Source organism: Megalobrama amblycephala, linkage group LG23 (assembly GCF_018812025.1).
Source record: "Megalobrama amblycephala isolate DHTTF-2021 linkage group LG23, ASM1881202v1, whole genome shotgun sequence".
Taxonomy (NCBI): Eukaryota; Metazoa; Chordata; class Actinopteri; order Cypriniformes; family Xenocyprididae; genus Megalobrama; species Megalobrama amblycephala.
In genome coordinates, this window is record NC_063066.1 from 3952730 (window position 1) to 3979271 (window position 26542).

A 26542-nucleotide genomic window follows, 5' to 3' on the forward strand; every position below is an offset into this window, starting at 1 on the left:
GTGCTATACTAACCCATAGTTGGATTACTTTTAATATCATTGGGTTAAAATTAACCCACAGTTGGGAAGGTGCTATACTAACCCATAGTTGGGTTATTTTTTAATATCATTGGGTTAAAAATGACCCACAGTTGGGAAGGTGCTATACTAACCCATAGTTGGGTTATTTTTTAATATCATTGGGTTAAAATTAACCCACAGTTGGGAAGATGCTATACTAACCCGTAGTTGGGTTACTTTTAATATCATTGGGTTAAAATTAACCCACAGTTGGGAAGGTGATATACTAACCCGTAGTTGGGTTACTTTTAATATCACTGGGTTAAAATTGACCCACAGTTGGGAAGGTGCTATGCTAACCCGTAGTTGGGTTACTTTTAATATCACTGGGTTAAAAATGACCCACAGTTGGGAAGGTGCTATACTAACCCGTAGTTGGGTTACTTTTAATATCATTGGGTTAAAATTAACCCACAGTTGGGAAGGTGCTATACTAACCCGTAGTTGGGTTATTTTTTAATATCACTGGGTTAAAAATAACCCACAGTTGGGAAGGTGCTATACTAACCCATAGTTGGGTTACTTTTAATATCATTGGGTTAAAATTAACCCACAGTTGGGAAGGTGCTATGCTAACCCATAGTTGGGTTATTTTTTAATATCATTGGGTTAAAATTAACCCACAGTTGGGAAGGTGCTATGGTAACCCATAGTTGGGTTACTTTTAATATCATTGGGTTAAAAATGACCCACAGTTGGGAAGGTGCTATGCTAACCCGTAGTTGGGTTACTTTTAATATCACTGGGTTAAAAATGACCCACAGTTGGGAAGGTGCTATGCTAACCCGTAGTTGGGTTATTTTTTAATATCACTGGGTTAAAATTAACCCACAGTTGGGAAGGTGCTATGGTAACCCATAGTTGGGTTATTTTTAATATCATTGGGTTAAAATTGACCCACAGTTGGGAAGGTGCTATACTAACCCATAGTTGAGTTACTTTTAATATCATTGGGTAAAAAATGACCCACAGTTGGGAAGGTGCTATGCTAACCCATAGTTGGGTTACTTTTAATATCATTGGGTTAAAATTAACCCACAGTTGGGAAGGTGATATACTAACCCATAGTTGGGTTACTTTTAATATCATTGGGTTAAAATTAACCCACAGTTGGGAAGGTGATATACTAACCCGTAGTTGGGTTACTTTTAATATCACTGGGTTAAAAATGACCCACAGTTGGGAAGGTGCAATGCTAACCCGTAGTTGGGTTATTTTTTAATATCACTGGGTTAAAAATAACCCACAGTTGGGAAGGTGCTATACTAACCCATAGTTGGGTTACTTTTAATATCATTGGGTTAAAATTAACCCACAGTTGGGAAGGTGCTATGCTAACCCATAGTTGGGTTATTTTTTAATATCATTGGGTTAAAATTAACCCACAGTTGGGAAGGTGCTATGCTAACCCATAGTTGGGTTACTTTTAATATCATTGGGTTAAAAAGGACCCACAGTTGGGAAGGTGCTATGCTAACCCGTAGTTGGGTTATTTTTTAATATCACTGGGTTAAAAATGACCCACAGTTGGGAAGGTGCTATGCTAACCCATAGTTGGGTTATTTTTTTATATCACTGGGTTAAAAATGACCCACAGTTGGGAAGGTGCTATGCTAACCCGTAGTTGGGTTATTTTTAATATCATTGGGTTAAAATTAACCCACAGTTGGGAAGGTGCTATGCTAACCCATAGTTGGGTTACTTTTAATATCACTGGGTTAAAAATGACCCACAGTTGGGAAGGTGCTATGCTAACCCATAGTTGGGTTATTTTTTAATATCACTGGGTTAAAAATGACCCACAGTTGGGAAGGTGCTATCTAACCCGTAGTTGGGTTATTTTTAATATCACTGGGTTAAAATTAACCCACAGTTGGGAAGGTGCTATGCTAACCCATAGTTGGGTTATTTTTAATATCATTGGGTTAAAAACAACCTACAGTTGGGAAGGTGCTATGCTAACCCGTAGTTGGGTTATTTTTAATATCACTGGGTTAAAATTAACCCACAGTTGGGAAGGTGCTATGCTAACCCGTAGTTGGGTTATTTTTAATATCATTGGGTTAAAATTAACCCACAGTTGGGAAGGTGCTATGCTAACCCATAGTTGGGTTACTTTTAATATCATTGGGTAAAAAATGACCCACAGTTGGGAAGGTGCTATGCTAACCCGTAGTTGGGTTACTTTTAATATCATTGGGTTAAAATTCACCCACAGTTGGGAAGGTGCTATACTAACCCATAGTTGGGTTACTTTTAATATCATTGGGTGAAAATTTACCCACAGTTGGGAAGGTGCTATACTAACCCATAGTTGGGTTATTTTTAATATCATTGGGTTAAAATTTACCCACAGTTGGGAAGGTGCTATGCTAACCCATAGTTGGGTTATTTTTAATTTCATTGGGTTAAAAATAACCTACAGTTGGGAAGGTGCTATACTAACCCATAGTTGGGTTACTTTTAATATCATTGGGTGAAAATTTACCCACAGTTGGGAAGGTGCTATACTAACCCGTAGTTGGGTTACTTTTAATATCACTGGGTTAAAAATAACCTACAGTTGGGAAGGTGCTATACTAACCCATAGTTCGGTTATTTTTTAATATCATTGGGTTAAAAATAACCTACAGTTGGGAAGGTGCTATACTAACCCATAGTTCGGTTATTTTTTAATATCATTGGGTTAAAAATAACCTACAGTTGGGAAGGTGCTATACTAACCCATAGTTGGGTTATTTTTTAATATCAATGGGTTAAAAATAACCTACAGTTGGGAAGGTGCTATACTAACCCATAGTTGGGTTATTTTTTAATATCATTGGGTTAAAATTTACCCACAGTTGGGAAGGTGCTATACTAACCCATAGTTGGGTTACTTTTAATATCATTGGGTGAAAATTTACCCACAGTTGGGAAGGTGCTATACTAACCCATAGTTGGGTTATTTTTTAACATCATTGGGTTAAAAATAACCTACAGTTGGGAAGGTGCTATACTAACCCATAGTTGGGTTATTTTTAATATCACTGGGTTAAAATTAACCCACAGTTGGGAAGGTGCTATGCTAACCCATAGTTGGGTTATTTTTAATATCATTGGGTTAAAATTTACCCACAGTTGGGAAGGTGCTATACTAACCCATAGTTGGGTTACTTTTAATATCATTGGGTGAAAATTTACCCACAGTTGGGAAGGTGCTATACTAACCCATAGTTGGGTTATTTTTTAATATCATTGGGTTAAAAATAACCCACAGTTGGGAAGGTGCTATACTAACCATAGTTGGGTTATTTTTTAATATCACTGGGTTAAAAATAACCCACAGTTGAGAGGGTGCTATACTAACCCATAGTTGGGTAATTTTTTATATCATTGGGTTAAAATTAACCCACAGCTGGGAAGGTGCTATAGTACTAACCCATAGTTGGGTTACTTATCGAGTTAATTTTTATCCCAACATTTTTTACTTAGTGGCAAAATTTGCAACCCTGTTAGCCATTCTCACATTTTTAAAATGATCATTACATGTAATAAATAATTTACAAATTTTGTATTTTTAATGATCATCTTAATTAATTGTAAGTTATTGTAAAATAACACAAAACTGCACTTTGTCAAATTTAGCTTTTATACTCTAAAATGAACAGAAAATGAAACAGCTCATTTAGTTTGACCTCTTAAAAACAACCTTTCTCACTGAACTGATTAATGATCATATTTAATGAACAGCCTGTTAATGAACTCATACAGGTGAACAGGTGCAATGAAAACATTCTTCTTGACTTCAGAAGTTCCGTCATGTTCAGTCCGGCTGAATCTCAGTGTCAGTGCGGTGTAAGATGACACCTGTCCGCAAACATCCAGTTTAGACCTGCTCTCAGCCGCCTGTCGGCCTTTTTCCTCAGTTTTTCTATTCTTGACCATAAGGTATGTGAATATTTAACTGTATTCGAGTACAATGTTCAGTTTTATACCTAACTCACTGTCGCTGTGGACGTGTTTCGTGTAACCAGGTAGACGTGACGTCACGCGCTGTCATCTAGATTTCAATGAAAACTTGCTTTTCATTTGTACGGGATCAAAATAACACGCATGAATCTAAATGCAAGCTTAATTAAGGTATAATTATACAAGCTAAAAAATAAACATGAGTCGCGTCTGTCTTTCCAAAAGCTGTCGGCGTTCACATCTGTTTACATATTAGAGGAGGTGTTGACGGAAGTAGCTCGAGCTTTTAGAAACAGGTTTGCATTGAGAAATCATTATATAACATTGTGTATTCTTGCTAAAGTAGTTCTGAATACGTTATCGAATACTGTATAACGCGTGTGATCATGTGTCAGGTGTGCATGATGGAGGATCTGGCGGTTTTGGACCTGTTGGAGTGTCCTTTGTGTATGGAGCCCTTGGATGTGTCTGCCAAGGTCTTGCCATGCCAGCACACGTTCTGTAAACCATGCCTTCTGCAGCACGAGGCATCACACCCTCATCAGATGTGCTGCCCAGAGTGCAGAGCTGCTGTTCCAGGATCAGTGGAGGAGCTTCCCACCAATCCGCTGCTGCTGAGACTCCTAGAGAGCCTCCAGGAACGGGGTCCATCGGGCACACCGAGGGACCGCTCCAGATATGTGAGCTCTACAGTCCAGGAGGACCTCTCAAGCAGTTACATTCAAGATCTGCCCGACACACAGGGGGTAAGAAGTACAACATGTTGCATGCATTAGAGTTTGAATGCAGCTTTTGTGACATGCACTTGTCGAGATTTAGGCTTTTTTTGCTTTTCTTTGTGAGTTTAAAGTTTGGTCATACTTTATATTAGGTGTCTACTGTGTACTTGCATCAAAAATTAATTGTTAGGCACAATGTACCGCACTTTTGTTGCTTTTGAGGTGGATGCGGGTGAAGTTAGGGACAGGTTTAACCCTTATAGGGTGTTTGAGATCTTTTTAGACCCCAAACGACGATTGCTAAAATAAAAATAAAAAAGTTCTCTTTGTCCAAATGACATGAAACTTTGTACAGTTGTTAACACTTTCTAGATCTACAAATAAAAATAAATTTGGAGTGATATCTTGTTTTTATGTTAGTGTAGAAAAAAAAAGGCACACTTAGGGTCTTTGAAATGTAATTTTGTAACAAATTAATTGTTTTTTAAAAAACAAATGTAATTTTACTCTGTTTATTAATGTTTTTACTTCATATTTGTGCAGTTTTTGGAGAATCTATCATATCTTTTAAATTTATATAAATAAATAAATATTTTTTTTAAAATAGGTTTTTATACAGTTTTAAAAGTAAAAAAATCATCACTTTTACTGAAAGACATCTTTTCACAAGTATTTTTCAGTTGGATTCATATCTAAATATTATGAAATCACAATTATGACAATAAAAATTACTTTTTGTCAAAGTTTAGCATTTGTTTTGTAGTGAAAAAAATAATAAAAAAAAACAAATAATTTAAAAAACATTTATTAATTTATTTATATAAATTTAAAAAATGTGATAAATCCTCCAAAACCTGCACGAATGTCGAGTAAAAACATTAATAAACAGAGTAAAATTACATTTGTTTTTAAAAAAACAATTATGTTGTTACAAAATTACATTTTGTTGCCTGGGGTCTGTGGAAACCCCAAAGTCCCAAACGGAGACCGCACAAGGGTTAAGGAGTAAGGGAAGGGTTGACAGTGTAATTATAGATGATTATACAGAAATGAATTACAGGTGTTTTTTCTTAAAAAAAAAAATGCAAGTACATTGTAAAAACATGTATGTGCAATGCATCAAATGATTCATTTCAATGTTAGTACATAGTAGTTGAAGACACTTAATATAAATTGGGACCAAAAGTTTTTATCTTTGATTTATCATTAGTGTTTTGTTAAATATGAATACTTCCATAAATCTGTCCTGAAAGTATCATATTACATTGCGTCTGTTGTCATGCCACATCAAACATGATGTTTGTTTTTCGATAGAACAATAATCCTGTGCTGCGTAAATTATGATGAAATGTGTATTTATAAACACATCAGTATGAGTTTTGTGTTGGGATGTGTGGGAGATCGGTTTGCCTTTCCGACTTGCTTAAGAGCTCAATTATCTGTGTGTGTGTTTAACAATGTCCTCTGAAACACACTGGGCCTTAGTTTAGTTTAAGTAGGTCGGTGGATTTGAGTTTCATTTGGGAAAAAAGCCATTGCATTTCCAGCCACAAACAGTAACACTGTTTAAACTTTTGGGATGATTTTGAGCTCTTGGGAAACTTTTCCCACTGCATTAGCCTCTAATTTATTAGACATGCATTTGAAGTACTAGAGAGAGAACTTTTGGGATGCTAGTATTTCAAATGCATGTCTACTAAATTAGAGGCAAATGCAGTGGGAAAAGTTTCCCAAGAGCTCAAAATCATCCCATAAATCAGTGTAATAATTTAACTGACATATCATCATTTTTGTGCATTATGATAATAAGAATTAAATGTATTTAAAGGGGACCTATTATGCCTCTTTTCACAAGATGTCTCTGTTGTCCGCAAAATGTGTCTGTGAAGTTTCAGCTCAAAATACCCCACAGATCATTTATTATAGCTTGTCAAATTTGAGCAAAAACACGCCGCTTTTGTGTGTGTCCCTTTAAATGCAAATGAGCTGCTGCTCCCGCCCCCTTTCCAGAAGAGGGCGGAGCTTTAACAGCTCAACAACAACAAAGCTGGAGAATCTCACGCAGCCAAAATGACAACAATGTTCAGCCTTACATTGTTCAAACCGGAGTCACACTGATGGAGAGACTCAGGAAGAAGTTACAACTTTTAGACGTTTCTGAATGGTTAGTGGATAAATTTATGTAGTTGCTGTGGAGTTGATTCAACTCATCCACTAGCATGTGCCGTCATGTTCATCTTTCGTGCAAAACCAGCGTTGAATTGACCCTCGTTTGTGAAGCAGTTCCTTGCGAAAACAAATTGATGGCACAGTGGGTGGAAACGTGTAGATTAAGGGCTGGTAATATTATAATAAGATCCCCTTCCTATGTCACTATGGGAGTAAAATCTGAGCGGGTCGTTTTTTCACATGCTTGCTGAGAAACAAAGTTACTGGGTTGTCCTTTTTCACATTTTCTGGGTTGGCAGATGCACCCGATTATAGCACTTAAACACGGAAAAAGTCAGATTTTCATGATATGTCCCTTTTAATTGTCATGCCAATAATGCCACAATGTAAAATCTTTTTTTTTTTCCTTTAGAATTTGGAGTAAAATATGATCCAGATATGTTCTTAACCAGCTTCATTTTTTATTTCTTTCAGGTGCAAGCCCAAGCTTTATATGACTTCCATGGTAACGCACCTGGGGAGCTCACAATGAAGTCAGGTGACATCATTTATCTGCGGTGGAAAGTAGACGATAACTGGTATTATGGGGAAAGCAAAGAGAGCAGCGGTCTGGTTCCGGTCAATGTTTTGCGAGTCATAAGTGAGCAGCCGCAGCCTCAGCCTCTGGCCCTCTGCCGAGCACTTTATGACTTCAACGCTAACAATCTGGATCCAGATGACAGCAAGGAATGCTTAACCTTCTTCAAGGTCAGTCTCTTCTACTTTAATCAGTGTATTCAGTTTTGTTAGTACAGTAACCACGAAAATATTTGGACACTTAAGCCATACTAAAAAATTGTATAAATTTCATTGCATTAACAAATGTGGCATCTGCTAAAATGATGCTAGACCATCTCTCAAAACGAACTTTTCTCAGCCATTTTTTTGCAATGACTTTGCAACTATCTAAATACTTCTGTCTGTATATATTTGGTATAATTTAAACAAACGTCTATTTGTGAAATGTTTTGCATGAAAAGTGTTTGTGCTGTCTTTTTTAAAATATAAATTAGACTTGCTTTCAGTGCTGGGTAGATTACTTTTTAAACATGTTTATCACATTGATTTAAATAGGATAATCTTGTACCATACTGATATAAAAATACAAAGAAATTAGATTGTATTATATAATATGAAATATATATATAAAAAATAAATATTTTATTAATTTACATGCATGCCATGTGACCATTAAATGAAATCAGAGAACTGTTTACTTAATTTTATTATTATTTATTATTGACTTACTTTTATTATTGTCCTAATTTATTGACTTAAATCTCACGAGGTTCAGCTGACAAAAAAGTTTCCTGCATTATGAAATATGAAATTATGTGAATTTGTATATTTTAATGTGTTTGAAAGGCAAAAGCCTTCCAAAAACAGTAATACAAGGTTAAATGACTCAGTGAGTGATAATTCAAATAATAATTAATATGTTCATCAGGAGTTAGATATTTATTAGATATGCAGTGTTGCAATGCTAAGAAAACACTTTTTTAGGCTTATTTTAGAAATTAAAATTTAAAAGAATTGAATTATTAGGGGTGTGACGAGATCTCGCGAGACTAAACTGTGACGAGATTTCTCGTCGAGGCAAAAAGTAGTCTCATGATGTTGCCATGACAAAGTGTTAGGATGATTAGGAAAGAATATGCCTCCGCTTCGTTTACATTACGCCTCCACTATCGTTTTGCTTTGTATTTAAATAAAAAATATTTAATTCAGTTGGATAACGGTCGCCGCCGCTCCATATTTACAGAGTTACGCGCGATCGTGAAAGTGAAAGTAAACGCGAGCGCGCATTCAAACGCGATTTCAATACCCGCATTTTGAAAGCGGCTCCCTGATGCATGCAAATATCTCTCGATATTAAAGCTATTTTAGGCTGGGCAGTGTAGCTGTAACCATCTCTCAGCTCTGTATCAGAGAAAAAATTGGTCTTATTTGCACTTTGAATATTGAGAGAGTGCGATTATGGTTGCACTTATTGTAAAGTGTTACCATAAAAAATGAATAACAGTTTTCTCTTAATCGTATTAAGCACAAACAATAAGGTTTCATTTGTTAACATTAGTTAATGCACTGTAAACTATCATCAACTAACAATGAATGACTATTTTTATTAACTAACATAAACAAAGATTAATAAATACTGTAGCAAATATATTGCTCATTGTTAGTTGATGTTGGTTAATGCATTAATGTTAATAAATGAGATCTTATTATTTATAATGTTTTATTCCTATGATCAGTTTGTGGAAAGGAGTTCAGTTAGGAGGTCAAAGGTTGCAGAAGCTCATAAATCATGTACAGTAAGGTCTGAAGAGACTGAAATCATACAGGAGAGAAGTCAGTCAGTTGAGTTTGTGGCAAAACCTTTTACAGTACTTGAGTATTGTCTTTTACTGCATATGATAATTCATACTCAGAAAGTAGAACTGAAATGACATTCATTACAAGATGATTAGTTAAAACATTTCAAATACACCTGCAGAATATTTTTTCTAGTCATGTATTTCGCCATTGAGGATTTCTTAAAAATAGTGTGTAAAAATCTTGTCTCGTCTTGTGAACTCTATCTCGAGTCTCGTCTCGTCTCGTGAGATACCTGTCTCGTCACACCCCTATGAATTACTGGCATTGTAAGAATAACATGTAATTATGTAATCCATAAAAAAGTAACTGCATTTTGACTGCATGCATTTTGAAATGTGATATAATCTAATTACAAGTACTTAATTTTTTTAATCTGATCAAGCCATCGAGATTACATGTACTCAGTTACACCCAGCCGTGCGTGCTTTAATGATATTTACGTGTGACTGAAGTGTCAAAATACTTCTTTTGGCTATTGTATGTTGAGTATTACATGCTCCATTTGTGTGATTTATATAGTGGGAACCAGGAAGCAAATACATTTCTTTTCTTCGAGCTCTTTTATAGCAGTATTGTTAGTCACACCACAGGACTTGAATTATATAACAGTTTTGACTCAGGCACAGCTTCCATTAAAGGACATTTTCCTGGAGTGTTTTTTTTTTTTTTTGAGAGCAGATGGTTCAAATGGGTCTGGAGTCGAGTTAAGGGTGTAATGGGCCTGCGGCTTTGAGTGATTCGAGCCAAGTAAACGTCTTCAGGGACATCCATGCACCCTCAGCTGCCTAACACATGGCTGTCTCTCTTTCCCCCCCACAGGGAGACAGCATTACTCTCATTAAACAAGTCAATGAAAATTGGGTTGAAGGTAAACTTGGAGGCAAAGTTGGGATTTTTCCTCTGCAGCTCACAGAGGTAAGACAACAAGTTTTTATTCTAGATTTCAAAACATGGAGAATCTTTGAAGAAATGTTTTATTAAACCCTAAATATTAACATCCCTTTCATTACTGTAATGTGAAAATATTGGAAATAATGTTTTTTTTTTTAATTATTAAAATGCCCACAAATTAAAGATACTTTCAGTTGTACTTTTAAAGGGGACCTATTATGAAGATGTAATGGTGTCTCCAGAATGTGTCTGTGAAGTTTCAGCTCAAAATACCCCACAGATCATTTATTATAGCTTGTCAAATTTGCCTCTAAAAACACAGCGTTTTTATGTGTGTCCCTTTAAATGCAAATGAGCTGCTGCTCCCGGCCCACTTTCCAGAAGAGGGCGGAGCTTTAACAGCTCAACAACAACAAAACTGGAGAATCTCACGCAGCCAAAATGAGGATTGTTTTTTCTCATGCTTGCAGAGAAAGGCTTGCCGAAACAAAGTTACTAGATTGTCCTTTTTCACGTTTTCTGGGTTGGTAGATGCACCGGGGACCCGATTATAGCACTTAAACACGGAAAAAGTCAGATTTTCATGATAGGTCCCCTTTAAATCTTTAAAAAAACCTTTAAATTTTGTATGAAAGTTAGTGTTGGATTTTAAGCCTGGCCTATATATAATATAAGATATTACTATATTCACATACTTTGTTGTGTTTCTTACATTACAATTAAAAGCCTCAAAAATAATCATTGTTAATGTGCATATAGTTGTGCAATACATTTTAAGTTTACTTAATATATTTTAATGTGGAAGGGATAATGAAGCATGCTGAATTTAGAATCTTATATTTGGTCATTTTAAGCAACTTTTTAATTGTTTAGATTTTTAACAACCTACAAACAAAACTAATGAACATTAGTTTCTTAGAAAAAAATGACTTCATCTTTGATTAAATATAGTAGTGGACTCCTGAACTTTAGCTTCTTAACTTCAGCACAAATTAGTTTGAGATCAAACATTAATTGGCAGACGCCTGCTGTGCCGCCACAGACCTCCTGTTGATGACCCCTGATTCAAGAAATTACAGTAATGAGAATATCGTGGACCATTGAGAATGAGGGATATTTGCTTAATTGTCATGAAAATAATGTCACAGCACAAAAAAATAATTATCCTAAAAATAGACTTCTTTGTGCAATATAAACCCATATATATAGCCCAGATATTTCTTGACTATTTTGTACTTTCTAAGCCTTTATGCAATAATAATTAGGGGCCAAGCACCAAAGGTACCTACTGTTGGCGTTCTTATTCTTATTCTTCCGTGTCCGCTCTGGAAGTCTATGGTAGCCCATAGAATCGCTATGAAATTTGGCACACTGACAGAGGACAGTCTGAACTGCCACCATAGCAAATTTGGAGTCTCTAACTTAATTGCTCTAGCGCCACCAGCTGTCCAAATTTGCACTCACGTTTATGCTTATAAAGGGTTAGAAACAACCTTATTTTCTGTCATTAAATATTTTCCGCCATTTTGAACCTACTTTTTCAAGGCCATTGCTCCAATTTTCATGAAAATTGAACCAGATCATCTTTAGACCATGCCTATAAAAAGTCGATTTGTCAAACTGTTTTCAAAAATGTGCGAACGAATTTTACGTAGGGCTTGTGAAAATTGATGTTAGGCTGTATCTCTTCAACGCTTTATCATATTCAGACCAAACTTGATACATGTCATCACAAGCATGACCTGAGGCTACATGCTTTGTTTTGGTGCAGCGCCACCTACTGGTCTGGAGATATGAAAAATGGCTCTTTTTGCTTATAACTTCTGAACAGTTTGTCCAAAAATCGTGGTTTCTAAAAGTGGTCTCGTTGGATTCGGGGCGTCATGCCGAGTCCGATGAGTCCATTTCGGCCATTTTGGGCATCAGCCATTTTGAATTATGTTGCAAAATGCTATATTTTATGAACGCATTGGCGTATCGTTATGAAACTTGGTGTGTGTCTTTGGCACCATGCCCTGAAGGCCCTCATAACGTTTCTATGCAGTGCCACCTTGTGGTCAAAAGTTATAATGCAATTTCCAAAAACTGTCTTAATAGATTCCTTGGGTCATGCCAAGAACATAGATACCATCATCAGCCAAGCTTCCTGTCCACCATTTTGATTTTCTTTAAAATCCTACTTTTTCGAACTCAACCAAAACAACTTTTGAGGCTGTATCTCTGCAATGCTATGGAATATTGACACCAAACTTTGCATGTGTCATTGTCACCTCCCTCTGACTACACCACATCAAATTGGTCACAGCGCCACCTATTGGTCGAAAGTCATAAACCATTAAATCTTTATTAGTGCCTGTATTTATGATTTTTCAGGCATTTTGCCTAAAATCATCTTAATATGCCTTTAATTGCTCATTGTTGCAGTTGGTCTGATGCTCCTAGCAATCGGGAGTTTGATTGACAAGCGATCTAACCAATCATAACGCCGAATCCACCATTTTGTCTGACAAAGCAGTCAGGAGTTAGAAGATTAACCTTGGTGGACTTGAACTTGAAAAATGGTGTGTACTGACGTCTTTCAGCGTTTGAAACAACATTCCTTCTGATGTTCATTCATGTTTATTTGATGCTATAAATTAACTAGTTGGAAGAGATGATCGGTTCACGAGCCGCTACAGCGATCTGTCACGACACATTAAAGAGTCACAAAACAGTTTTTATTGTTCGAATTTCTTAAAAAATTGCATAATTTGAAAGCTGGGACTTTGTTTAATATCATAAGTAACCTGCTCTGTCTTGTCTGTCGACGTGTTGCCAGTGTCCTCTTTGCGATGTATTTTTCACTGCGTGTGGCGTGACAGCGCCATGGCTTGTCGGACAAAGCAACAGTAACTAAGGGGGGCGGGTCTTTTGGGTCAATTGTGGCATGACTTATTGTGCCTTCTATGTGCTTGGCCCCTTAATGGCTGCTTGCAGCTATATTTGTGACTGCTTTGTGACGTGATATCTTCGTCACTATTTGGCAATCTTTTAAATTTTCCCTAATCGTTTCTCTGTTTAATGTCACGATTAAATTCAGAACAATAGGCCATCATCTCTTAGCACTCGTGGTGTCGGTAGCCACTTACAGAGTGTGATAACGGGCTTTTAGACGTGAGCTTGCTATCTGTGACGCTGCAGTCTTGTGACTGACGTGCATTCTGCTCCAGTGAACTTCATGTGCCGCTGGATAATCGAGCTCCAAATAGGAGCTCTTTTCATTATCCGTGCACTGGATTATATCTGAGGTTAGTAAGATAAAACAGCCAGCCTCCCTCTCAGTGCCAGTCGGGCATCTCAGCGGTGACCAGCCAGGCGTGAAGGCACAGTAATGCTGTCTTTTACTTTGGTGGCAGAGCAGCACATCATGGGAAAAGGGAGGGGGAGCGTCACTCCTGCCCACATGTGCTGCACCAGTCCATCTTAACGTCGCGTTCCTCAGATCAGCAGCTCCAGCTGCCACTTAAGAAGTTTGGGGCGAGCAGGTGGGACTAATAGCTTTGAACTTGCACTTTTCCTACTGGCAGACTAAAGTGGCTTACCAGCATGTCTTTTTAACCTGCTTTTGTGTCTTTCCGCTGTAGCCGAATCCGGCGGCGTATGAGCTTCTGGAAAAACGCAAGAGGAGGGACTCGGTGGAATCGCACCCACGGAGCGGCGTTAGGGTCAACGCGGATGCTTACATCCACAGGCGGCTCGCTGGAGCATCTCACAAGTCAGCCAGGCCTCCAAATGTCAGTCTCCTGAACAGCCTGAACCATCCTCCCCTCAGCCAGAGCCAGCAGCCACCTCACATCAGCTCCACCGCACAGCCTTCCTCCAGCAAGACGCCACAACTCGCCACATTTAACAAACCACGTCTGAGGAGCTCTCACAGAAACTTGCCTAAGGTGAGCACTCCCTGCGCAGCTGTGTTTTTATCACATTTTGTTTGTGTAGGAATGATGATTGGCTATTTATTTGCTATGCAGTCATGCAATACGTGTGATTTTAGCTACAATGAGTGTGTTTTGGATGATAAATCATGCGTTTAATGTCCTAGTGAGATGATGAGTCAGAGATCTTCATTTTTAGATTTGGTGAGGCAATGTTTGTTTTGGTTATCTGTGATCCTTCTTGTATAGAAAAGCAACGATAGTTATAATATCTTAATGTGCTCATGATGCAAATGATTTTGTCAGTATTGTAAATTAGATATGCTTTGAAATCGCTGCTAATGAATGTGATTTACCTAAAATAAGCAATTCCTTCTTGCATTTTCCCCTCACAAATGTTTCTCTCCGCTGTCAGTCTGAGATGTTCTCCTGTACGAGAGGAAGCCAGCGTGCTTGAGTGCTAAAAATGCCCTATTCTCTGTTGCTGCTTTACAAGCTCATGACTCATATAGGGTTACATAACACTTTCCTCTTATCTGCTTGAAAGGCTCATTCCTTTCCACTGAGCAGTGACTCTCTCTCCTCCCGCCATCAGCTGTGTCATTAATAGATGGCGAGGAGAACATCACATCATGGGGAGGCGAGTCACTCGGGGGGTCGGCTAACACTGGATTTTTGCATTATTTGTGTTTCTTTCTTCAGGTTGTGCAACCGTGTGTGAAGTCACAGGAAACATGCCCACTGCTTTCTGACTCAGCAGTGTCATTCCGATGGGAAGGAAAATATTTAAAGCAATAGATCCCCCCCCCCCCCCCCCCCAAAAAAAAAACATGTCAGAATTGATTTGCTCATCTTTGGTGCAAACCCTTCATGAGCTTCTAATGGAACACAAAAGAAGATATATTGCAGAATTTGCTGGCTGCTCTTTTCCATACAATTAAAGTGAACTAGAGCCATTAAAAATAGTCCATACAATTTCACCAAAACTTTTAGGGCAAAAAAGCTCAATTGTCTATTGTGTAGTGATATATGAAGCACCGCTCACACAGAAGTCACTTTCAAACCAAGCAGCTTTCTGATTGTTGACACTTTGAATTTGCACGACCAAATTGAACTCATTTGCATGGGAAATCTTTCGCCCTTAGACGTGAAATGAACATCAACCATGGATTTCATTGTCACAGAATGAAAAGCACAGGATTGTGGGATGTTAAAGGCAGTGATGAGTTTGCATCACCAACTTGAACTCGTATGCATGGGGAAATCTTTCGCCCTTAGACGTGAAATTCCCAATCGCATGGATTCTGATTGAAATGACTGGGGAGCTTTTCTTGCAAGACTTTAAATCTGAAGTTGCAAATGAAAGGCAAAGCAAATAGGTACTATAGATATTATCTGTCAAGTTGTGTCTCCCATGGTTGGTTAACAGAGCAATATTCACGTCAAACACTTATATCTCGCAATTCTGACTTTTTATTTGCAATTGCGAGTTTATATCTTGCAATTGCGACTTTTTTCTTGCAATTGCGAGTTTATATCTCACAATTCTGACTTTTTTCCTCACAATTGCTAGTTTATATCTCACAATTCTTACTTTTCTTGCAATTGCGAGTTTATATCTCACAATTCTGACTTTTTTCCTCACAATTGCTAGTTTATATCTCACAATTCTTACTTTTCTTGCAATTGTGAGTTTATATCTCGCAATTCTGACTTTTTTCTCGCAATTCTGACTTTTTTCTCGCAATTCTGACTTTTTTCCTCACAATTGTGAGTTTATATCTCGCAATTCTGACTTTTTATTTGCAATTGCGAGTTTATATCTTGCAATTGCGACTTTTTTCTTGCAATTGTGAGTTTATATCTCACAATTCTGACTTTTTTTTGCAATTGCGAGTTTATATCTCGCAATTCTGACTTTTTTCCTCACAATTGCTAGTTTATATCTCACAATTCTTACTTTTCTTGCAATTGTGAGTTTATATCTCGCAATTCTGACTTTTTTCTCGCAATTCTGACTTTTTTCTCGCAATTCTGACTTTTTTACTCACAATTGTGAGTTTATATCTCGCAATTCTGACTTTTTATTTGCAATTGCGAGTTTATATCTTGCAATTGCGACTTTTTTCTTGCAATTGCGAGTTTATATCTTTGCAATTGCGACTTTTTTCTCGCAATTGCGAGTTTATATCTTGCAATTGTGACTTTTTTCTTGCAATTGTGAGTTTATATCTCACAATTCTGACTTTTTTTTGCAATTGCGAGTTTATATCTCGCAATTCTGACTTTTTTCTTGCAATTGTGAGTTTATATCTCGCAATTCTGACTTTTTTCTCGCAATTCTGACTTTTTTCCTCAGAATTCTGACTTTTTTTTCGCAATTCTGACTTTTTTCCTCACAATTGTGAGTTTATATCTTGCAATTCTGACTTTTTATTTGCAATTGCGAGTTTATATCTTGCAATTGCGACTTTTTTCTTGCAATTGCGAGTTTATATCTCGCAATTGTGAGTTTATATCTTGCAATTCTGACTTTTTTCTTGCAATTGCGAGTTTATATCTTGCAATTCTGACTTTTTTCTTGCAATTGCGAGTTTATATCTCGCAATTCTGACTTTTTTCCTCACAATTGCTAGTTTATATCTTGCAATTCTGACTTTTTATTTGCAATTGCGAGTTTATATCTTGCAATTGCGACTTTTTTCTTGCAATTGCGAGTTTATATCTCGCAATTGTGAGTTTATATCTTGCAATTCTGACTTTTTTCTTGCAATTGCGAGTTTATATCTTGCAATTCTGACTTTTTTCTTGCAATTGTGAGTTTATATCTTGCAATTCTGACTTTTTTCTCGCAATTGCGAGTTTATATCTTGCAATTGCGACTTTTTTCTTGCAATTGCGAGTTTATATCTTGCAATTCTGACTTTTTTCTTGCAATTGTGAGTTTATATCTCGCAATTCTGACTTTTTTCTCGCAATTCTGACCTTTTTCCTCAGAATTCTGACTTTTTTCTCGCAATTGTGAGTTGATATCTCATCTATGCTGACCTTTCCCGTAATCAACCTTTAAACTTAACCATACCATAAAGCCTGTCCCTAACCTTACCCATATCCCACCTAGATAGCAGCAACACAATAAGTACATTGTACCTAACAATTTTCTTTACACAAGTACATAGTTAAAAAAAAAAAAAAAAAAAAAAAATCAAGAAAATATTATTTCAGTCTTTCTACTTCAAAATGTCATGTTTAATTAAACGGGTTACTTGCTGTTCATTTGTAAGTATTGAACATGATTTGAAAGTAAATCCTACACCAAATTTCAGTGATATAAACTGGGACCGAACTTACTTTCTTAAAATAAATGCTCTTATTGTACTCTTGCGGCACTTTTAAGATACAATATTGGATTGCAGCACTTCTTATGTTAATGTTACCGCCTCGCTAGGATGAATCACCTGTGCTGTACTTCTCCTTTGTTCGTTGCTTTGAATAAAATGTGTTAATTTATAACTCTTAGGCCTTCTGTGTCTTCTGTGGCAGTGCTAGTGTAACTAAGCTGTAATCACCTGCTCTCTCTGAGATAATTATGGGACATACTGTAGGTGTAAGTGTTTAAGAGAGGCGTAGAAATTGTCAAAGATACAGAAACTCTACAGGATTCACAGATCGCTATCTTGTTTCATCATGCACTATTATTAGACTGGATCTCAGTAGAAGAGAGGGACTCATGACTCAGTTGCCCAGACGTATTTCTCTAACAGCCCATGTGACTCTCTTCCACGAGCCCGTGTCCTTAATATTAGTCGTTTGTTATCAGTGAGGAAAAGTCTCAGTCTTCTGAGTCAGCTCTGTGACTGATGTCAGATGTTTCATTTGCGGTTATGTAACTATACAAAATACAAAATAACTCCTGAATTAACCATAAAACTTCATTATAAAAGGGGAGATTGAAACTTTGTTTATCAGTTTGAAGTGCTTTAACAGGTAGCAGTCCTGTCGTGTGAGCAAGATCCATTTAGATCCACTCTGACGGACAACAACAACAACAAAAAACTCATCCATCCAGATAGCAAAATTCTCTGTTTTTACTGTTATTATTATAACTTATGTTTTATTTTTATTATTCTTCATGTAAAGCATTACCATTGTGAATGAAATGTGCTATACAAATAAAATTGCCTTGCCTTGCCTTGCCTATAATTTATCTGTTAAATGTTGATTTATCTGTTTATGGTTGATGTTAGGGATTGCATAAAAGTTGGTCTTGATTACATATTTAGTTGGCTAACTCGTTACAATAGTAATAGTAATGTGTCATTAAACTATCAGTCACCACAGCTATTAAGTACTCATTTATTCAGTGAGCAATTCATGTTCCTCATGGTCTTTCATTCATTTTTGGCCTTGTCAGATTTCGTCATGTTTTTTGTTTTGTCTTGTTGTTTCTGTGTTGCCTTGTTTTATTTGATCTTATCTTTTGTCTCTTTTATTTGTTTGTTTTGTTTTTTACTTTTGTTTTTAGTCTTCTTTTTTTAGTTTTAATTTGTTTTGTCTTGTTTTGTTTTCACGCTTTATTTTGTTTTTTGTCTTGTCTTTTGTTTTATTTTGTTTTTTGTCTTGTTTTTTTGCTTTGTTTTTGTCTTGTTTTGTTTTAAGGCTTTTTTTGGGGGTTTTTTTTTGTCTTTTTTATTTAGTTTGATCTTATCTTACTTTCTCTCTTATTTGTTTTTTGTTTTCTACTTTTGTTTTTAGTCTTGTCTTTTTTGTTTTTTTGTTTTGTCTTCATTTTTGTCTTGTTTTTTTGTGTTGCCTTATTTTGTTTGATCTTATCTTACTTTTTCTCTTTTATTTGTTTGTTTTGTTTTCTACTTTTGTTTTTTGTCTTTTTTGTTTTATTTTGTTTTGTCTTGTTGTTTTTGCTTTGTTTATGTATTGTTTTGTTTTCAGGCTTTGTTTATTTTGTTTTGTTTTTGTTTTTTGTGTTGCCTTATTTTATTTTAAAATATCTTTTGTCGCTTATTTGTTTGTTTTGTTTTTTACTTTTGTTTTTAGTCGTCTTTTTTGTTTAAATTTGTTTTGTCTTGTTTTTTGTCATTTTGTTTTCACGCTTTATTTTGTTTTTTTGTCTTGTCTTTTGTTTTATTTTGTTTTGTCTTGTTTTTTTGCTTTGTTTTTGTCTTGTTTTGTTTTAAGGCTTTGTTTTTTGTTTATTTGTCTTTTTTGTGTTTTTTATTTTGTTTGATCTTATCTTACTTTCTCTCTTTTATTTGTTTTTTGTTTTCTACTTTTGTTTTTAGTCTTCATTTTTGTCTTGTCTTTTTGTGTTGCCTTATTTTGTTTGATCTTATCTTACTTTTTCTCTTTTATTTGTTTGTTTTGTTTTCTACTTTTGTTTTTTTTTGTCTTTTTTGTTTTATTTTGTTTTGTCTTGTTTTTGCTTTGTTTATGTATTGTTTTGTTTTCAGGTTTTGTTTATTTTATTTTGTTTTGTTTTTGTTTTTTGTGTTTCCTTATTTTATTTGATCCTATCTTTTGTCTCTTTTATTTGTTTGTTTTGTTTTTTACTTTTGTTTTTAGTCATCTTTTTTTGTTTTATTTTGTTTTGTCTTGTTTTTTGCTTTGTTTTGTTTTCACATTTTATTTTGTTTTTTGTCTTGTCTTTTGTTTTATTTTGTTTTGTCTTGTTTTTTTGCTTTGTTTTTGTCTTGTTTTGTTTTAAGGCTTTGTTTTTTGTTTTTTTTTGTCTTTTTTGTGTTTTTTATTTTGTTTGATCTTATCTTACTTTCTCTCTTTTATTTGTTTTTTTGTTTTCTACTTTTGTTTTTAGTCTTATCTTTTTTTTGTTTTGTCTTCATTTTTGTCTTGTCTTTTTGTGTTGCCTTATTTTGTTTGATCTTATCTTACTTTTTCTGTTTTATTTGTTTGTTTTGTTTTCTACTTTTGTTTTTTTGTCTTTTTTGTTTTATTTTGTTTTGTCTTGTTGTTTTGCTTTATGTATTGTTTTGTTTTCAGGCTTTGTTTATTTTGTTTTGTTTTTTGTGTTGCCTTATTTTGTTTGATCTTATCTTTTTGTCTCTTTTATTTGTTTTTTTCTTCTACTTTTGTTTTTAGTTTTGTCCTTTTTGTTTTATTTTGTTTTTGCCTTTTTTATTTTCCTTTGTTTTTGCCTTGTTTTTTCACGCTTTGTTTATTTTAATTATTATAAAGTAATCATGAAGTGCTACTCATAATTGTTTGCATATAATAAAATACATGTTGTCAATGGTCTACATAAGCATGAATGTTTGGAGTTCAATGTTTCAGAACACTTGTATTGAAGAGATCACATTGCTGTCAGTGTTTTTACAAAGACAGGAAAATTGCCAGTTACAGTACTTTCTTGCTATTACAGAGGGACAGGACAATGAGCGGTGAAAGTCCGCCGACCATCACCATGGCACTGATTAACCCCCAGGCGTCCCCAATGCCATCAGAGAGCAAGATGTCTGCCACACAGCAGCTCTCCATCAGTGTGTAAGTGCTTTTGAGATCATACGTACCTTCGAAGAACACCTAAAAGATTTTCTTGCATCAAAACGAAAACATTTTGTAGGTTATAAAGATGCTTAGTTACTGCTTGTGCTTTTAAAGCGACATTTTTGAAGAATCTTTACATTGCTCATACAGCAAAAAAGTGGGTTTGAGTGAATAAACAGTGGCAGTATTTTCATTTTTGGGCGTTTGGCTGAAATGTTTCTTTAACCTTGATGTATGATCTGTTCAGGTGCGCAGCGCTGTATTCCTACACACCCCATCGCTCTGAGGAGCTGGAACTGAGGAAGGGTGAAATGGTGGGGGTTTATGGGAAATTCAAAGAGGGATGGCTGCGTGGACTGTCTCTCAGAACAGGCAAAGTAGGGATCCTGCCAGCTAACTATGTTACACCTGTGCTCAGGTGAGCAGAAGAACAGTTACAACAACTTCTTTAATATAATACACACATTATTAAGAAATATCAATTAATATAAGCTCTTTAGATCAGTTTATTATTGCGTGTGTTCTTTATAAATATTTTAAAGAACTGCTAGACAATGCAAAAAAAAATTTGTGGAACTTTTTAGGAACCTTTTTATTTTTACAAGCACACGCCTCTTATCTTGCTAATCAAGTTTACAGTAACATACTAACTTTCTCACAGAACATCTGCAAGGTTTCTTGAACAAACCAAACCTGCCATTCCTAATACAAGTACAGTGTCAACAAAACGACACACCCAACACAAGCCGCAGGCTGTTGTCTTGGCCCTAGACAGAGTAAACGGCGACACCCCTTCAGCAACAATGGCTGTGATGTCATCTGCGGGTCCTGGGAGAGCACCGCAGCTGGGCGGAAAGCAGGGATGGAGCACAGTGAGGCGCACCTTCCATGCCACACACAGGGGTGAGAGCCAACAAGCCCCAGCACGCTGTCAACCTTAAGCCATTAAAACTGTTATCAATCAAAAACTAGTCGAATTAGTGTCGAATTTTGACCTTGTAAGTCAATATAATTGCCAGTCAAAAGTTTAGAATAATTACGTTTTTGAAAGTCTCTTATGCTTTTATCAAAAATACAGTTTATTTGGTCAAAAATACAGTAAAAACATTACAATTTAAATTTGAATGTATGTTAAAATGTAATTTATGTCTGTGAGGTCAAAGCTGAATTTTCAGCATTATTACCCCAGTCTTCAGTGTCACATGATCCTTCAGAAATGCTGATTTGCTGCTTTAAGAAACATTTCTGATTATTATCAATGTTGAAAACTCTTGTGCTGCTTTACATTTTTGTGGAAACCGCGATTCACTATTATTCGCGTTTAAGGGTCAGTAAGATTTTTGTTTGATTTTTGAGGCATTTTTTACTTAAAATGTGCTAATTTACATGAATTTCTAGTACAAAAATCTGAACATTGGATGAAGTAAAAGGTTTTTACAGAGGGGATTTTAGGTATCTCTTTTTATCACTCCATAATTTTCACAATTTTTCTTTGAAATAAAATTTTTTATACAATCTTGCCAATTATACATGAAAAAATCCCTCTATAAAAAAACCCTTCAGAATATAGATAGGAATAAAACTGTAAAGTTTAGTGTATGCAAGTGCTTCTGAAGTGGAGATACATGGCTCAGTGTAGGAGAAAAAAATAATTTTGAGAAAACGGCCTTAAAAATATGTATTGTAATTGAAATCTATAAACACAAATAGATAAAATGGCAAAAAAAATAAATGCTTAAAGGTAGATTTTGGATGTTTTCTTACTACTAGTCTGAAAAAAACACTTTATTAAAAGCCCAAAAGCCCAAAATCTAAAAAATTTCATTTTAGCCTGAAGTGTCTTGCCTTAAAGAAATGAATAGTTTTATTTAGCAAGAACACATTAAATTGAAAAAGTGATAGTAAAGACATTTATAATGCTACAAAAGATATATATTTCAGATAAATGCTGTTCTTTTGAACTTTTTTTTTATCAATGAATCTTAAAAAAAATTATTGCAGTTTCCACAAAAATATTAAGCAGCAAACTGATAATAAAGAACCATTATTAATAATTGAGCACCAATAATAATTGGTAATTGATCATCAAATCAGCATATTAGAATGATTTCTGAAGGATCATGTGACACTGAAGACTGGAGTAATGTTTAAAATTCAGCTTTGATCACAGGAATAAATTAAATCTTATATTAAACTAGAAGAAAGCTATTTTAAATTGTAATAACATTTCACAATATTTCTGTTTTACTGTATCAAATGAATGCAGCCTTTGTGAACATAAGATACTTCTTTCAAAACCATTAAAAAACATCGTAATTATTCCAAACTTTTTACCAGTTGTGTAGCTGCCCGCTCTACAAAACAGGTACATATTTGTGTACCTCGTAAAAATGTGTATTTAATAATTTTTGGCTAATTTTGATTGAAAAAAAATTATATATGGATTGTTCTCTCTTCATATATTTTTAGATATTAGTTTTCATAAAAACATGAACTTGCATGGGCTTTGTTTCTTCTGCAGCAGGTATATTTGTGTATTTGTTCAGTCTGGTGCACTGACACACTTCTGCTTGGCCTTTCGTTTAGGGTTGCCTCACCATGGAAGCTACAACTCAAATTCCATCCTAAGCCTTCAGCCTCCACCTCAGGATTTGGGACAGATCTACACTTTCGGTCGCTCACCTGTTCTTCCCAAAAAGAGAAACGGTTTGTTCTCAAACCCCATCAAGACGCAGCATTGGGCATATGAAACAACAGCACCCTCTGCTGGTGGATATCAACCAGTCAGCAGGGATCCTGTCCAGAAAGAGGCCAGCACAGCTCCTCAATCCATTCTGGTTAAACCAGATGCTCATAAACACAATGCAGAGAAGGTAAATAAAAAATTCTCTTTTAATAGTTATTAGGGGTGTAACGGTACACACACATGATGGTTCGGTACATACCTTGGTATTGAAGTCACGAAAACTAAACACAAAATTGCTTATTTTTTCTTAAACTGTTGTTTACTGAACAAATTATGTCCCTCTTTTTAAATAAATTCAGTAATAATTAACATTTTCTTAAGGATAAAAAAAATCTATCTCAGCTAATACTGTAAACTATATACAAGGAGCCCTTTCTTGCACATTACTGTAATATTAAAGATTATAAATTAACAACAGAGCCCAAACTATTAAATTCAGTTGCTATTTATTTTTCAGATATAATAATCAACACTCAAATAAAAAAAAAAGTAAATTACAGATAAGGCAGGTTTTGCATTAAATTCTAAATCTAATTATATAAATAGAGCTGCAAGCAGCGATGACGGGCCCAAGCCCTGGTGCCACCGCCACCCCGGAGGATTTAGGGAAACTCTGCACGACTGACAATATGCATTTCAACTGGGTGAATGCGAAAGGATTGTCAAGATATGAGACTCTCCCTGTGTCCCTTTTTTGACAGTACTTTAATCCCTTGCCATGGCAACACCATTTGAGATATCCAACATCTGTTCACAATCTTCAATGTCTTATCATGTTGAAAAAGTTTGCTGTGAATCGAACAAATCCACTAGGAGTAGTAGTTTAAAATTCAGAGCCTGATTTTCCCAAAAAATCCAAATTCAAACCAAAATAGCTGATTTCCTGTTGGTCGGAGCTAATGACTGTAAATTAGAAAGTTGCCCGGCTCAATGAGATCAATATATGTACCGAGTTTGGTTGCTCTAGGCAAAACTGACCTCAAAAGGTTTTTTTTTTTTTGTCAAAAGGTGGTGCTATAGAGGCCCTCATTCCCACCTGCTGCTAAGGCTTTGCCCATGTCTGCTGGCCAACAACTTATGTGTGTCATATGTGTCGATTTTCATGCAATTTGAAGCATGCTAAGGGGGTCAAAAACATCCAAAAAGATTATTAAAGTTTGATGCATTGCCATGGCAACAGTATTTAAGATATCAAGAATCCTTTCACAGACCAGCTTCGGCCCGGCCCTGATGGTTGAAAGAGATTTTGAGCATGTTAAGGACCCCAAAAGTGCCTGTGAAGTCCCCAAAAAATATATTCATAATAATTCTTAGCAAAACAAATTCACCCTTTCAAGGCTTTGGCCCTAATTATTTTTCAACTCCAAATAATTTTTGAAATATCAAATAATCATTTACACAGTTACTGTGATAACTTGTTTTCATGACAAATTTATTAAAACATATATTAAATATTCAAGTCATTACTAACAGGTAAAGTAAATATAATGAATATATAAGCTAATATAGTGCATATATTTAGTGAAATGCTTCATTTCTCTAGTGAACTAACATGCTGTGGACACTAAATGACTTGCCTGAGGTAAATGTAATGCTGCGTGAGTTGTTTTATTGATGTCTTTCCATGGTTGAAAGACTGGTTGAGAGATTACACGTAAACATATCTATGCATAGATCATCTGTTCTTCTTCTTCTGCATTTGATCCTGTTGATAGCAAACAGCGTTGCATTACCGTGTGCGCCTCCTTCTAGATTGGAGTGTGAATCACCTGTGACTAACTGTATTCGTCATCTGACTGTATGCACTGAAACATGACGCTTCAGGATGAATACATGTACTGTTGCACCCCTAATGCTTCGTAAGGATTTCAAATGAACTACATCAGCTGACTGAATGTGTTTTTTGATGTTCTTTTAGCCAGTAAAGTCAGTGCGGTTCCTGACTCACGATGCTCCTCAGACAACATCAAAAATGGCATCCGCCTCAACCACAGGACACATCTCTAGTTCGCAGTCGGCCCTGGACCACTGGAACCCGTCAGCCATCTTAGGTCGGGATGGAAGTACATTAGTTCTTAAAGATACAAAAACACTTCCAGCCAGAAAGAGCACAGGTCAGGATCACGCCGCTATGGACTGCCTCTCGCTAAATATGAAGCCAGTATTGATCAACAACCAGTCCGGCTCTAATAGGTGGGTGTTTTTGAGAGTGTCTTTAAAGAGGAAGTATTGTGTTATCTGATCTTATCTTGCTCATGTGTAGGAAAATTACCTAGAAAATTAGTTGCAGATTTTTTTCCCCCCTTCCTCCTGAAAATTGTCAGTCAGCAGATAATATTACGAGAGATCTCTCGAGATAATGCCGTGAAACAGATCAACATTTCCTGTCAAGAAGAAGCATTCAGATATGCTTGATATATCTGGTTGATATTGTTTTTGATGTTCACAGATGTTGTTTTCTTTAGATATAGGGTAATGAAGGGATACAACGCTAAAACAGACGCAGAGCTCACGCTGACCGAAGGTGAAATAGTCATCGTTCAAAGGCCTCGAGCAGATGGAAGGCTTCTCGTCACCCAGGAGATCAGTGGGAAAACGGGCCTTTTCCACAGCAGCATTCTGGAAATACTAGACAGAGTCCTTTGAGTGCCACAGTTTCCTCTGTTATGTAATTGTTCTTCGATCAGTGCTGTGTTTAGAGTCACACTGTTTTAGCCTGTTGTGTAATAAACCAAAATAAAAGCAATATCCTGTGTACTTATAGGGTATATGACAGATTATGTCATTTTTCATGCACACCCACCCGGCACAAAAACCTGTAGGCTTTTCCTTCGTCGTTAGTCAGTTATGACTGAGAAATGTGCCTTTTTGTATGTTGAATCACTGTTTGCACTTTTGGATGGAGTGAGAGATGGAGAAGTTTGTTAATTCTGGGAAACCAGTAAGGCCTCAAGATTGTCTTTTTCACGCACAAATCCTGTTGTCTCAATATAGTAAAGGTGGAATTGTTTTGTTTATAAAATGTCATAGCAACTATATCCTGATTTATCAGGTTTCCTGTTCTCAGTCCTTTTCTTCCCTTTTCTTCTTTTTTTTTAATTTTGGGAAAATGACTAAAGTAATAATAATAAACATTAAAAAAAAAGATTCAAGAA

General features: G+C 35.8%; 1 protein-coding gene across 2 annotated transcripts; it reads left to right on the plus strand.

Moving 5' to 3' along the window:
• The first annotated feature begins 3834 nt into the window (after window positions 1–3834).
• sh3rf2 (SH3 domain containing ring finger 2) lies at window positions 3835–26542 on the plus strand. Of its 2 annotated transcripts, none has more exons than XM_048176835.1 (11): window positions 3835–3990; window positions 4407–4757; window positions 7374–7646; window positions 10137–10232; window positions 13832–14137; window positions 20517–20638; window positions 20889–21059; window positions 21303–21544; window positions 23228–23514; window positions 25306–25580; window positions 25853–26542. In XM_048176835.1, the coding sequence occupies exons 2-11, from the start codon at window positions 4413–4415 to the stop codon at window positions 26031–26033; spliced, it is 2298 nt and encodes a 765-aa protein (XP_048032792.1). In that variant the 5' UTR covers window positions 3835–3990; window positions 4407–4412; the 3' UTR covers window positions 26034–26542. The 2 variants fall into 2 exon arrangements, with proteins under 2 accessions (XP_048032792.1, XP_048032793.1); XM_048176836.1 differs by lacking the exon at window positions 3835–3990 and adding an exon at window positions 4094–4307.